The sequence below is a fragment of the Rhinoraja longicauda genome, chromosome 11, assembly GCF_053455715.1.
Source record: "Rhinoraja longicauda isolate Sanriku21f chromosome 11, sRhiLon1.1, whole genome shotgun sequence".
NCBI lineage: Eukaryota > Metazoa > Chordata > Chondrichthyes > Rajiformes > Arhynchobatidae > Rhinoraja > Rhinoraja longicauda.
Window position 1 is genome coordinate 33,544,648 of NC_135963.1, and position 12,692 is coordinate 33,557,339.

At 41.6% G+C, this 12,692-nt stretch overlaps 1 protein-coding gene across 1 annotated transcript in view; it reads left to right on the forward strand.

Annotated features, from left to right (window-relative positions):
• negr1 (neuronal growth regulator 1) overlaps window positions 1–12,692 on the forward strand; it is a 379,243-nt gene that overhangs the window by 298,190 nt on the left and 68,361 nt on the right. Inside the window, exon 5 of the mRNA XM_078407348.1 lies at window positions 3,635–3,755. Within this exon, the coding sequence (XP_078263474.1) occupies window positions 3,635–3,755 (121 nt within the window). The remainder of the gene's footprint in view (window positions 1–3,634; window positions 3,756–12,692) is intronic.

Here is a 12,692-nt window from a genome sequence, read left to right on the forward strand (position 1 = left end):
GTTACCTCTGATTCTGTCTGCTCTTTTGACAAAATCCTGTCCATCACAAATCTGACTTTTGAGATTACATTTGCATCGTCCAATTAAGATCATGTGGCATTTCATAGAGCAGTCTCTGGAGACTGCAATAGTTGCAGGCTCGTCGACTTTGTCAGTATAAATGCCAAAATCCGCGCAGAATTCCCACCAAAGCAAGCTGTTCCCTCATTTTTCATCCAGTTATGCCACTTCTATTGCCTATGTGCCTCTTTGATACATATTTTTAAATTCAGCTGATCTTTTATTCCTCAAGATGCCTACTTAATTGCTATGATCTCTTGTGCAGAATACTTGGCTAAAATGGAATTTCCATGTGTTTTTATTACTTTTTTTGCCTGCTGTATTTACCACAATATTCCAATAAAATTCACTGAAAAAGTAAGTAAAAAAATCAAATATTTTGCAAGCCACCAAACCGAGTTAGTCAAGTTGTCCTACTCCAACTGGAGCTGTAAAATTGCATGTTAACTCCAAGATGGCTTTGAAGGAAAAAAGCAACTTCTGTCTTAAACAGCATAAATGCAATGGATAACTAACCACTGCCCAGGGAGCCAATGGGTAAAATTATGGTCCATTTAAATATAGTTAAGCAGCACTGCCTCTGGATCAGCAATTTGTTAGCACATAGATCTGACAAGAATACAGATAGCAAGAAACAGAGAGTAACAACCTAATTAACTGAGGCAAGTATATTTGAGTGCACTGTGTAGTTCCACACAGTGATAAGTAGAAAGCTATATAGTTTGGAGTGCACACAATATTTATGTGGATTTCTTTAAACTGATAGCTTCTATCCAGTACTGCAACAATCTGTGTTCATTTATCTGAAATTATCTTCACTGTAATATGTGTTTGTTTGGAGATTATATCTAAAGCCTGTTGAAGTCATTTTCCTAACACCCATTAATAAAGCAGAAGAGGCAAATTCAGGTTATCTTCATGGAACAGAATACCATATTCAGCTTCAAAAGAATTACTAATTTCAGTTTGACTGCCTTAGAACCATATTACCAGAAAATGATGCATGCAGAAACAACAATATAAAATGTATGTTGAAAAGCAAACCAAAACCTTTCGAAATGCAGGGATAATATTGGCAGTTATACCTCATAACTCTCAATATTTGTGTAACTAAAAGGAAGCTTTGGATTTCTCCAAGTGCTCCTAAATCTGCTGTAAGCTGTTTATCAGGAACATTCTCCCACATTAGATTCCTCAGCAGGAAGTTGTGAAATGCATCACTACTTTTAATGGGCAGTCTGCCGAATCAATCTGGGCCAGGTTAGATTGGACACACACTCAGTTTCTCCATTGATTTCCGTGGTGCAGAATAGGAACTAAGGCAACAAGTTGCTGGTATTTTTAGATTTTCCTTTCAGTCCTTGAGTTTGGTCAAAAGTTTTAAGTGCCTTTAATTTTTCTATGTTCTTAATGAGTATTTTTTTTTAAATTGCTCATTATCTTTTGAATGTTTCTGACATTCAAAATCATTGGACCTGAGGGAATTCTGCATTATTGGATGAATCATTAAGTCAGCTGATTCAGGAAGATGTGAAAGATTTGTCAGTGCCTGGAAATTCCAGTTAAACTCCAGGATTTCATACAAAACCCAAACTCAGTTTTGTTCAATGCTGAGGGAGTGCTGTACCATCAAAGGGGTTGTCTTTCAGAAGATAATTATGTAAGGCCCACCTACTGTGTTCAAATGGGTATTGTTCAAGAAGGAAGTAGTCATTTCTGATATTTACTTCTCACCTAAATCAATCAAAACAATCTGACCTTTTGTGGAGTTGCTGTCATGAGATCTTGCTGCAAAAATTTGGCTGCATAATTTCTGAGAACACAACAGTCACTGCATCCCCAAAAAAATCAAAATGCAGCGCAAGACATGAGGATAGAGTAAGTTGCAATCAACTGCAAGTGCCTTTTTCCTTTTCCAAGGAAGTGATATGAAAGCTTTGAGAGAAGTTACCTGTGAAAACCCCACAGCAAAATAAAAATCCAACTCAATTTACAAATTCATAGACGACACCACTGGAGTTGGCTGGATATAAAATAATGATGAGATGGAGTACAGGAAGGCGATTGAGAACCTTGTGACCTGGTGTCAAGACCAACAACCTTTCTCTTAATGGCAGCAAGACAAATGAGATAGTGATCGACTTCAGGAAGCATACATTGACAGCGCCGAAGTTGAGATGGTTGAAAGTTTCAAGTTACGAAGTAAATATCACCAGCAACTCGTCCAGGACCAGCCATATTGAGCAATGGCCAAGAAAGCACACCAACGCCTCTACTTCCTTAGAAGCTTTAGGATGTTCGGCATGGCCCTACAATTATCACCAACTTCAACAGATGCACCGTAGAAAGCATTTTATCAGGATGCACCACAACATGGTTTGGGAATAGCTCCATCCAAGACCACAAGTAATTACAGAGAGTTGTGGAGGCCGACTAGCCCACAACACAATCCAACCTCCATTCCATTGACTCCATCTACACTTCATGCTGCCTCAGCAAGACCACCAGGATAATCAAGGATTGGTCTCACCCCGGACACTCCCTCTTCACACCTCTCCCATCAGGCAAGAGGTACAAAAGTGTGAAAACACGTACTTCCAGATTCAGGGACATTTTCTTCCCAATTGTCATCAGGCAACTGAACCATCCCATCAACACTAGAGAGTGGTCCTGAGCTACCATCTACCTGATTGGAGACCCTCGGACCAGCTTTAATCAGACTTTACTGGACATTTTCTTGAACTAAACATTATTCCTTTTACATGTATATGTACACAGCAGTCAGCTCAATTGAAATCATGTATAGCATGCAGCAAAAATCTTTTCACTGTACCTCGGTACAAGTGACAATAAACTAAACTAAACTAAACCATTTACCAAAACAGAACAAATAAATTCTTACTTGCAGCAGCAGACAACAGATTTGTAAACACAGTACTCCGCCATTGGGCACAATGATGAGTCGAGCTGCGTCAGCTGCATGTATAGAGGTATAACATTTGCTGGCTACAGGTTTAGTTTTGTTTATTGTCATGTATATGGAGGTACAGTGAAAGGTTTTTTGTTGTGTGCTATCCTGTCAGTGGAAACACTATACATGATAACGATCAAGCCGTCCACAGTGCACAAATACATGATAAAAATAAAAAGAATAACATTTAATGTAGCATAAAGTCCAGTCAAAAATACTGCTGTTGGAGTAGAGGTCTAAAAGAGTGGAGAGATTGTAATGAATGAATACAGATCCACATCTGAGACCAGCATGCCGGTGGTCCTCGGAAGAACCGTTGGGCAAAGGCTAATCTGGATATGGAACATTAGAAGAGTACTGTGGAAAGACATGGCATTTAATTTTTCCAGTGTAGAATGTAATATTGGAAGCAATATGTGGCAAGGTTATCTGAATGTTATATGAAAGCATAGACATCTGATTTACATGTTATCTGCATGACACCAGGCATGAATGATGTACAGATGCAGATGCAAAAGTGATCAATCTAACTGCACAGACTGCTTTTGCTTTTTATGTGCTTTTTCTAACTGGTGTACTAACATATTTCATTGTCTGCTTCAGACCCTCCAGCAATAAAGGAAATTAAGAGTCCTGGGATGGTTCTTGGTAAAGTTGGGCTATTGCGGTGTGAGGCGTTTGCAGTTCCTGCGGCAGCTTTTGAATGGTACAAAGGAGACAAGAGGTAAGTTCACGCTGGGAAGAAAATCTGAGCTCCACTTTTTCTTTTGACCTTCACGTCAAAAGTTAAGCAACATTGTCAATGACCGTGGTAATTAATTTAACCTTTCTTCAGAAGTGGCCATAAAGAAGCCAAAGCAAAAATTTAAAGTGTTAATGAATATTTAATATCACTTATCAAAACCAGAAAAATGTCCTCATATTATAAAGGCCTGTTGCTTGAGAAAAGGTCGAACAGTTGAACAGAAAAGTTTAGGTGTGTAAATTGAAGATTCACATTAGGCAGGAAATGGTGTTGGGCAGACAGATGGGACTGAAGGCTGATAAATCCCCAGGGCCTGATGGTCTGCATCCCAGGGTACTTAAAGAGGTGGCTCGAGAAATCATGGACGCATTGGTGATCATTTTCCAATGTTCTATAGATTCAGGATCAGTTCCTGTGGATTGGAGGGTATCTAATGTTATCCCACTTTTTAAGAAAGGAGGGAGAGAGAAAACAGGACATTATAGACCAGTTAGTCTGACATAAGTGGTGGGGAAGATGCTGGAGTCAATTATAAAAGACGAAATTGCGGAGCATTTGGATAGCAGTAACAGGATCGTTCCGAGTCAGCATGGATTTACGAAGGGGAAATCATGCTTGACTAATCTTCTGGAATTTTTTGAGGATGTTACTAGGAAAATGGACAGGGGAGAGCCGGTGGATGTAGTGTACCTTGACTTTCAGAAAGCCTTCGACAAGGTCCCACATAGGAGATTAGTGGGCAAAATTAGAGCACATGGTATTGGGAGTAGGGTACTGACATGGATAGAAAATTGGTTGGCAGACAGAAAGCAAAGAGTGGGGATAAACGGGTCCCTTTCAGAATGGCAGGCAGTGACTAGTGGGGTACCGCAAAGCTCGGTGCTGGGACCGCAGCTATTTACAATATATATTAATGACTTGGATGATGGGATTAAAAGTAACATTAGCAAATTTGCAGATGACACAAAGCTGGGTGGCAGTGTGAACTGTGAGGAAGATGCTATGAGGTTGTCGGGTTACATGGACAGGTCGTGTGAGTGGCCGGATGCATGGCAGATGCAGTTTAATGTGGATAAGTGTGAGGTTATCCACTTTGGTGGTAAGAATAGGAAGGCAGATTATTATCTGAATGGTGTCAGGATAGGACAAGGGGACGTACAACGAGATCTGGGTGTCCTAGTGCATCAGTCACTGAAAGGAAGCATGTAGGTACAGCAGGCTGTGAAGAAAGCCAATGGAATGTTGGCCTTCATAACATGAGGAGTATAGGAGCAAATAGGTCCTTCTGCAGTTGTCCAGGGCCCTAGTGAGACCGTACCTGGAGTACTGTGTGCAGTTTTGGTCTCCAAATTTGTGGAAGTATATTCTTGCTATTAAGGGCGTGCAGCATAGCTTTACTAGGTTAATTCCCGGAATGGCGGGACTGTCGTATGTTGAAAGACTGGAGCGACTAGGCTTGTATACACTGGAATTTAGAAGGATGAGAGAGGATCTTATTGAAACATATGACTATTAAGGGGTTGGACACATTAGAGGCAGGAAACATGTTCCCAATATTGGGGGAGTCCAGAACCAGGGGCCACAGTTTAAGAATAAGGGGTAGGCCATTTAGAACGGAGATGAGGAAAACCTTTTTCAGTCAGAGAGTTGTAAATCTGTGGAATTCTCTGCCGCAGAAGGCAGTGGAGACCAATTCTCTGAATGCTTTCAAGAGAAAGCTAGATAGAGCTCTTAAGGATAGCGGAGTCAGGGGGTATGGGGAGAAGGCAGGAACGGAGTACTGATTGAGAATGATCAGCCATGATCACATTGAATGGTGGTGCTGGCTCGAAGGGCCAAATGGCCTACTCCTGCACCTATTGTCTATTGTCTATTGTCACCAATAGCTTTTATGGACTGAGGAGCTTCTTCAGACTGAAGAAGGGTCTCGACCCGAAACGTCACCCATTCCTTCTCTCCCGAGATGCTGCCTGACCTGCTGAGTTACTCCAGCATTTTGTGAATAAATAGATTTGTACCAGCATCTGCAGTTATTTTCTTATACCAGCTGTAACTTTTGACAGCATTCCTCACTGTCTGCAATTCCTCCAATTTTGGTGTCATCAGCAAACATACTCACAAACCCATTTACATTTAAGTCAAGGTCATTTATAGATATTACAACTATCAGAGGTCCCAGTACAGAACCCTGCGGGACTCCACAGACCTCCAGCCAGGCTATCCACCTTCCACCACAACCCTCTGTGTTCAATGAATAAACCAGTTCTGAATCCATACAACCAAGATGTTGTGAATCCTGTACATCTTAATCTTCTGGATCAGCCTACCATGAGGGACCTTATCAAAAGCCTTACCAAACTCCACAAACATAACATCCATTGTGCTATCTTCAACAATCTCCTTCATCGCCTCCTCAAAAAACACAATCGAGTTAGCGAGACACCACCTGTCACATTCAAGCCATGTTGGCTATCCCTAATTAGCTCATTCTCTTCCAAATGGGAGTGAGTCCTATCTCGAAGAATTCTCTCCCATAGTTTCCCGACCAATGATGTGAGGCGCAGTGGCCTACAGCTCCCTGCATTCTCTTTACATCCTTTCTTAAACAAAGGAACAACATTAGCCACTCTCCAGTCCTATGGGACCTCATGTGTGGCTAGAGAAGAAGCAAATATCATTGTCAAGGCCCCCATTATTTTCTCTCTTGCCTCCCTCAATAACCTGTGATAAATCCCATCAGGTCCTGGGGTCTTATCCACCTTTATGTTCTTTTTTTAAGAGCCTCAGTACCACCTCCTTTTCGATCTTAAACTGCTCCAGCATATTTGTATTCTCCACATTAATTTCACTGCCCTTAAAGTCCTTTTCCTCAGTGAATACAGATGCAAAATACCCGTTTACTACCTCATCTACATCCTCTGACTCCAAGCATACATTCCCTTCTTTATCTTTGAGTGGCCGTACCTTCTCCCTGGTCACTCCGTTATTTTTAATGTACATGTAAAAAGCCTTGGGATTTTCATTGTTCCGATTCACCAATGACATTTCATGGCTCCTTTTGGTACTTCTAATTGCCCACTTGAATTCTTTCCTACTCACTTTAAATCCCTCATAATTCATCTGATAGCACCTTCTTTAACGACATTTCCACACTCCAAAGACGTACAGGTTGGTAGGTTAATTGGCTTCTGTAAAATTGTAAAGTGTCCCTAGTGTGTGTCGGGCAGTGCTAGTGTACGGGATGATCGCTGGTCAACACGGGCTCAGTGGGTCGAAGAGCCTGTTTCCATGCTGTATCTCTAAAGTCTAAAGAGTGCCGCCATGACATTCTGCCTGATTAGCCAAGCAACTCCTCCACCTATTTTACCCTCCTCTCTATCTCGCCTAACACATCGAAACCCAGGCACATTGAGTTGCCAGTCATGTCCCTCTCACAACCAAGTTTCCATATTGGCCACAACTTCATAATTCCAAGCACTGATTCAGGCGGCAAATTTATCAGCTTTACCCACAATACTCCTTGCATTGAAGTAAACACACTTCAGCCCTTCATTATCCCTAAGTTCCTGAACCTCTCCCTTCCTTTGAGACTTACTTGTCATTTTCTCATCAACCTTTCCATTTGCTGACTGCTCTGGTCCCTGCCTCCTGCCATTCTAGTTTAAACCCTCCCCGGTAGCACTAGCAAACCCTGCAAGGATGTTGGTGCCTCTCCAATTCAGGTGCAACCCCTTCCCTCTTGTACAGGTTACCTGTAACCCAGAACTGATCCCAATGGTTCAAAAATATGAATCCCTACATAAACTCCTCAGCCACACATTTATCTGTCCTATCCTCCCATTGTTACCCTCACTAGCAAGTGGCACCGGTAATAATCCAGAGATTACTGCACTCAAGGTCCTCCATTTTAATCTTTTGCCTAACTCCCTATATTCACTCTGCAGGACCTCATCCCTTTTCCTACCTGTGTCATTCGTGCCAAAGAGTACATTGACTCTGGCTGCTCACCCTCCCCGTGAGAATATTCTTCAGCCACTCCAAGACATCTGGGAACCTGGCACCAGAGAGGCAACAGACCATGCTGGAGTCTGATCGCTGCCACAGAATCTTCTGCCTGTCCCCCTATCTACTGAGTCTCCTTTCACTATCATTTTGCCTGACTTCACGCAACACCACTGTGCCCCAGAGCCAGGCCCAATGCCACAGACCTGACTGCTGCTGCTCTCCCCTGAACAGTCACCACCCTCTTAACAGAATCCTAAAGCGTATTCCTGTTTTGCAGGGGAATGGCAACCTCATGACCACCCTCATGGTCAACCATCCATTCTCTGCCTGCAGCTTCGATGTGACCACCTCTCATTAGCTCCAGCTATGATCATGTTTTGTCCCATTATAGAAAGAAAACTGAAATAGATTAGAAAGTCAAACATTTGTCAAAGTCATTGAGAAAGAAGATGATTTAGTCAGTCATGGCTCAAGATGAAAATAAAAGAGTGGAATGTGTATGATATTTGGAGAATAACTATTTTCAGCATTTCTTTTTCCATCACCTGACGATTTTCTCTTTTTCTGTAGTCTGCATTATATGTTTTAGTTTAACCATGATTTTCTTTGGTGAATTCCTCCTTTTTGCTTATTTTTTTAATAATTCCTCTGCTTTCTGACAATATCTGCAGTGACTCTTGGCCTGCCATGAACTGGTCAGATTCATAATCATTTGTGTTCCAAAATGATATATTATAATGGTAAACTGCACAATGTACCCGACAAAAGGTCTAAAATTGCTTGTGTGTATGCTTCCTACGTCTCAGAACTCTAGGTACTAACATTATCACACATTTCTTTGATGTGCAGGTATAGGCAACCAAAGCAATTATCTCAGTTCTCAGGACAATCATTGGAATATTAAAAGTGTGATAAGATAACACTGAGGTGTTGTGTTGGCAGAAGCAATAAGTAAATTGAGATTGACTTTCATTATCTGCACAGATTGAAGCAGCCATCAATGGAACATTGGTGCTCACAGAGGCCCAGTCGGCTTTCGCATTTGGAGCTGATTTAAATATGAGAGTCGATCTGCCAATTTTAATCATGATGCCAAAAAATAAACTGCTAGAGGAGGGAAGTAAAACAGGCTAACAAAACGTTGGGGAGAAAGGGGAGAGACTGTGGGCGAATCAGACAGAGAAAGGAACACAGAGGGTGAAGGTTACCTGAAATTGGAAAATTCAACATTCATTTCTTTAGATTGTGGACAACTCAGGCAGAAATCAGTGTTGTTCTTCTAGTTTACATTTGGCCTCAATTTGGCAGCGGCAAAGAGTGCACTGGCCTTCCTTAATCTCCCAGTTGCTTGCAATTTCAATGTCACTTCCCATTCCCATGCCAAACTGTCGGTCTTCAGCCATCAGGTAACCCACGCCCTCTATGCTTCTTTCTTTCTCCTTCCAAAAAATGCAAATTTTCTCACCTGCGCCCTTTTTCCATTACCACCTTCTCCAGCCCTCTGACACCCAATTTTGTTTTCTTCCCCCAACTAGTTCCATTTGTCCATCATCCCTCCCATATCTGGTTCCACAGGTAGACACAAAATGCTGGAGTAACTCAGCGGGACAGGCAGAATCTCTGGAGAGAAGGAATGGGTGACCTTTCGGGTCAAGACCCTTCGTCAGACTGATCGTTCACATATCATCTCCAAACCTATCAGATTCTGCCTCCAACCCCTCTCCCCCATCTACCAAATCTGACCCTTTCATGTCTCCTTATCCCTTTATACTTATCACCCACCAGCCAACATCTTCCAACTCCACCCCTTTCTCTACTCCACGGCTCCATGTGCCCATCATCTCCCACCTATCAGCTGCCAGCCCCCGCCTCAGCCCGCCATCTCACCTCTTTATCCTGCTATCTCCCTTCACGGTCTGTCCTAATGCAGAGTCTCAACCTGAAATGTTAACTGTCCTTCTGGCTCCACAGTTATTACCTGACCCATTGAGTTCATCCAGCATTTTGGTTTTTTTGCTCCTGATTTTTTTGCAGTGGAGGTGGTCAGGATCAAGCGGAGGTCAGGATCAAGCGGAGGTCAGGATCAAGCGGAGGTCTTATTTAAATCTAATTGCAAATGGAGTGCAAATGAAGCATATCAATGGGGAGTAGAATGAGGTTTGAGCAGATGTAATTGTAAGGTTTGATTGGGAAATCAGAGGTTTACAGCCTTACGAGGACCAATAAAATATTGTCTATTGTCTATTGGGGTACTGATTGAGAGTGATCAGCCATGATCGTATTGAATGGTGGTGCTGGCTCGAAGGGCTGAATGGCCTACTCCTGCATCTATTGTCTATTGTCTATTGTCTATAAAATAAGATTCCTTTCATGGTTTTCTTGCTGTGAACTGTCCCACAATACACAATTTTCTCCCAGCACCACCAATCTCCCCTTCTCACCTTATATCATATCAAGATATTTTTTCGACATATTTGATACCACCTGGTTTAGATTTATATAATGTAGAAAAAGTATTCCAAGGTATTTAGATATGAAATCATATTCAATACTTCCTCGTAACTGGCTCAAGCAATTTGAATAAATTGCGTTGTTTTCTTATAGATTAATCTTTTTAAGGATATATTTTGATACACCACTCTCAATGCATTGGGGTGATTCTCAGCAGAGACTGAAAACAGACAACCTGCCACTCTATTATTTCCACCCTATCATAAACGATGATTGTTCACATTCTCTCAAAGAAAGACTCGAAAAATGTATTTTTTGTAAGCCTTTGCTTAAACTTAACTTCATGCATTTCATTTTGACTCATGTCATGGATTCTTGAATCATCATCCATTATTTCTGGAGATGGTGCCTGGATTTCTACACTAGATCCAACAAATTATTGGTGTTTGAAAATATGGAGAGGATCATGAAAAAAGACACAACCTGCTAGAGTAACTCGGTAGGTCAGGCAGCATCCCTGGAGTACATGGATAAGTGATGCTTTGGGTCGGGACCTTCTTCAGACAGATTGTGGGGATGGGGGGGGGGGGGGGGGCGGGGAAGAAAGCTAGAGGAGAGGCGGGGCAGAACAAAGCATGGCATGTAATACGTGAATACAGGGATGGGGGGTTTTGAATAGACAGATGTTTGAACAAGGGCCACAGATGAAAAAAAGTTATGCGACAAAAGGATTGGAGATTTGCAAATTGTGAAGCAAGAAGAAGGAATGAAGGGGGAGGGAGAAGGGAGAAATAGGTGCCAGTAGTGGTGGGCACAGGGGAAGGGGGAATCATGAAGTTGTCTAAATTTGTTGAGAAATACTCCCATCTGTTTGACTGTACTTTTTTCTTTGCATTGCAGTCCCCCCACCATATTCCTTCAATGCATCACACATCCAAGAAATCTACAGCGTCTTCATTGTTCCTGCTGAGCCATGCAATTCCTTATAATATCTATGCATGGTATCAATGTAGCACAGTGGGAGTGCTTTCACATCTTTCATTAGGAAGTGATTGGATTGGGCTGACAATATTGTTACACTAATTGAGAAGCAAAAGCTGCAGATGATGGAAATCCGAAGCAAGAATTTAAAAAGCTGGATCTAAAATGCAGCTTAGGCAGCATCAGTAGAAAAAGAAACAGTTATTAGCTTATGTCAGAACAAAAAGTCATCAATCTGAAACATTATTTTCTTCTCTATCCAAAATTCATGCCCAATCTACTAAGCTCCTCCAAAAATTTCTCTTTTTATTGCTATCACAGTATTGTGTTTTGTTGAGACTTTAAATTGGTTACTCTTCACTCAGAGATTCTACAGTTCTATTGCCAATGTTTGCGCAATTTCCTTAAGTTTCCAGGCCAATATTTACCTATCAATCAATACCTAAAGATAAATGATCAGGTTAATATCACAATCTACTTCTAAGACTCTGTTTCATATTGGCTCCAGAGTTTACAAAAGTAATTACACAGCACTTTATTTTTTTTAGTGTTTCACAATAACCTGAGGTCAAGCAAGATCTTATACATTCTAGGTTTATTCAATCCAGTAATCATAGGTATAGGCACAGGCCACCAGCTACTACACAGGCTTTAGTTTACTTTAGTAATACAGCGCAGAAACAGGCCCTTGCACCCACCGAGTTCACGCCAACCATCGATCACCCGCACATTAGTTCCATGTTAACCCATCTTACATCTTACACACTTGAGGCAATTTACAGAAGCCTACAAACCTGAAGTCACAGGGAGAACATACAAGTACTGTGCAGATACCTCTATGCCTCTGTGCTGCCCCACTTGCTTGGGAAAATGGTACTACTTCATCTATTCCTGATTCCTTGTGTGTCATCTAGTCTCACATCCTTACTTACACTGACAACATCCCCAACTGAAATTTCATAAATTGTTGCCTGGACAGTGGGAGTGCAAGTGTGGCTGAAATTTTTTAAAGCAAGTTGAACCAGACAAATATGGGGCCGTCTCAAATTCCAAAAGGGAGGGAGGGAGGGAGGGAGGGAGGGAGGGAGGGAGGGAGGGAGGGAGGGAGGCTTGATTGTAATCATGTATGGTCTTTTTGTTGACTGGATAGCATGCAACAAAAAAGCTTTTGACTATACCTCGGTACACGTGACAATAATAAACTAAACTAAAACTCTTCATATTATCCTCAATTCCATCCTCCCCATTGTTGTGATGGAGCTAAAGGAAATAAAGATTTCAGCCAAATATTGGTGAGTGAAACCCTTTAAAGAATCAGAGAAAATCAATGACCATTGACTACCTTACAGTGATTGTCTGGATCAGACACTAACAAGGGTCATGCTTTGGTTACATTACTAAACTAATAATATAGACAATCTGTGTGCAAATCTCACCTAATTGCCTTGAGAATTTGAATTTAATTTTAAAATAGATACT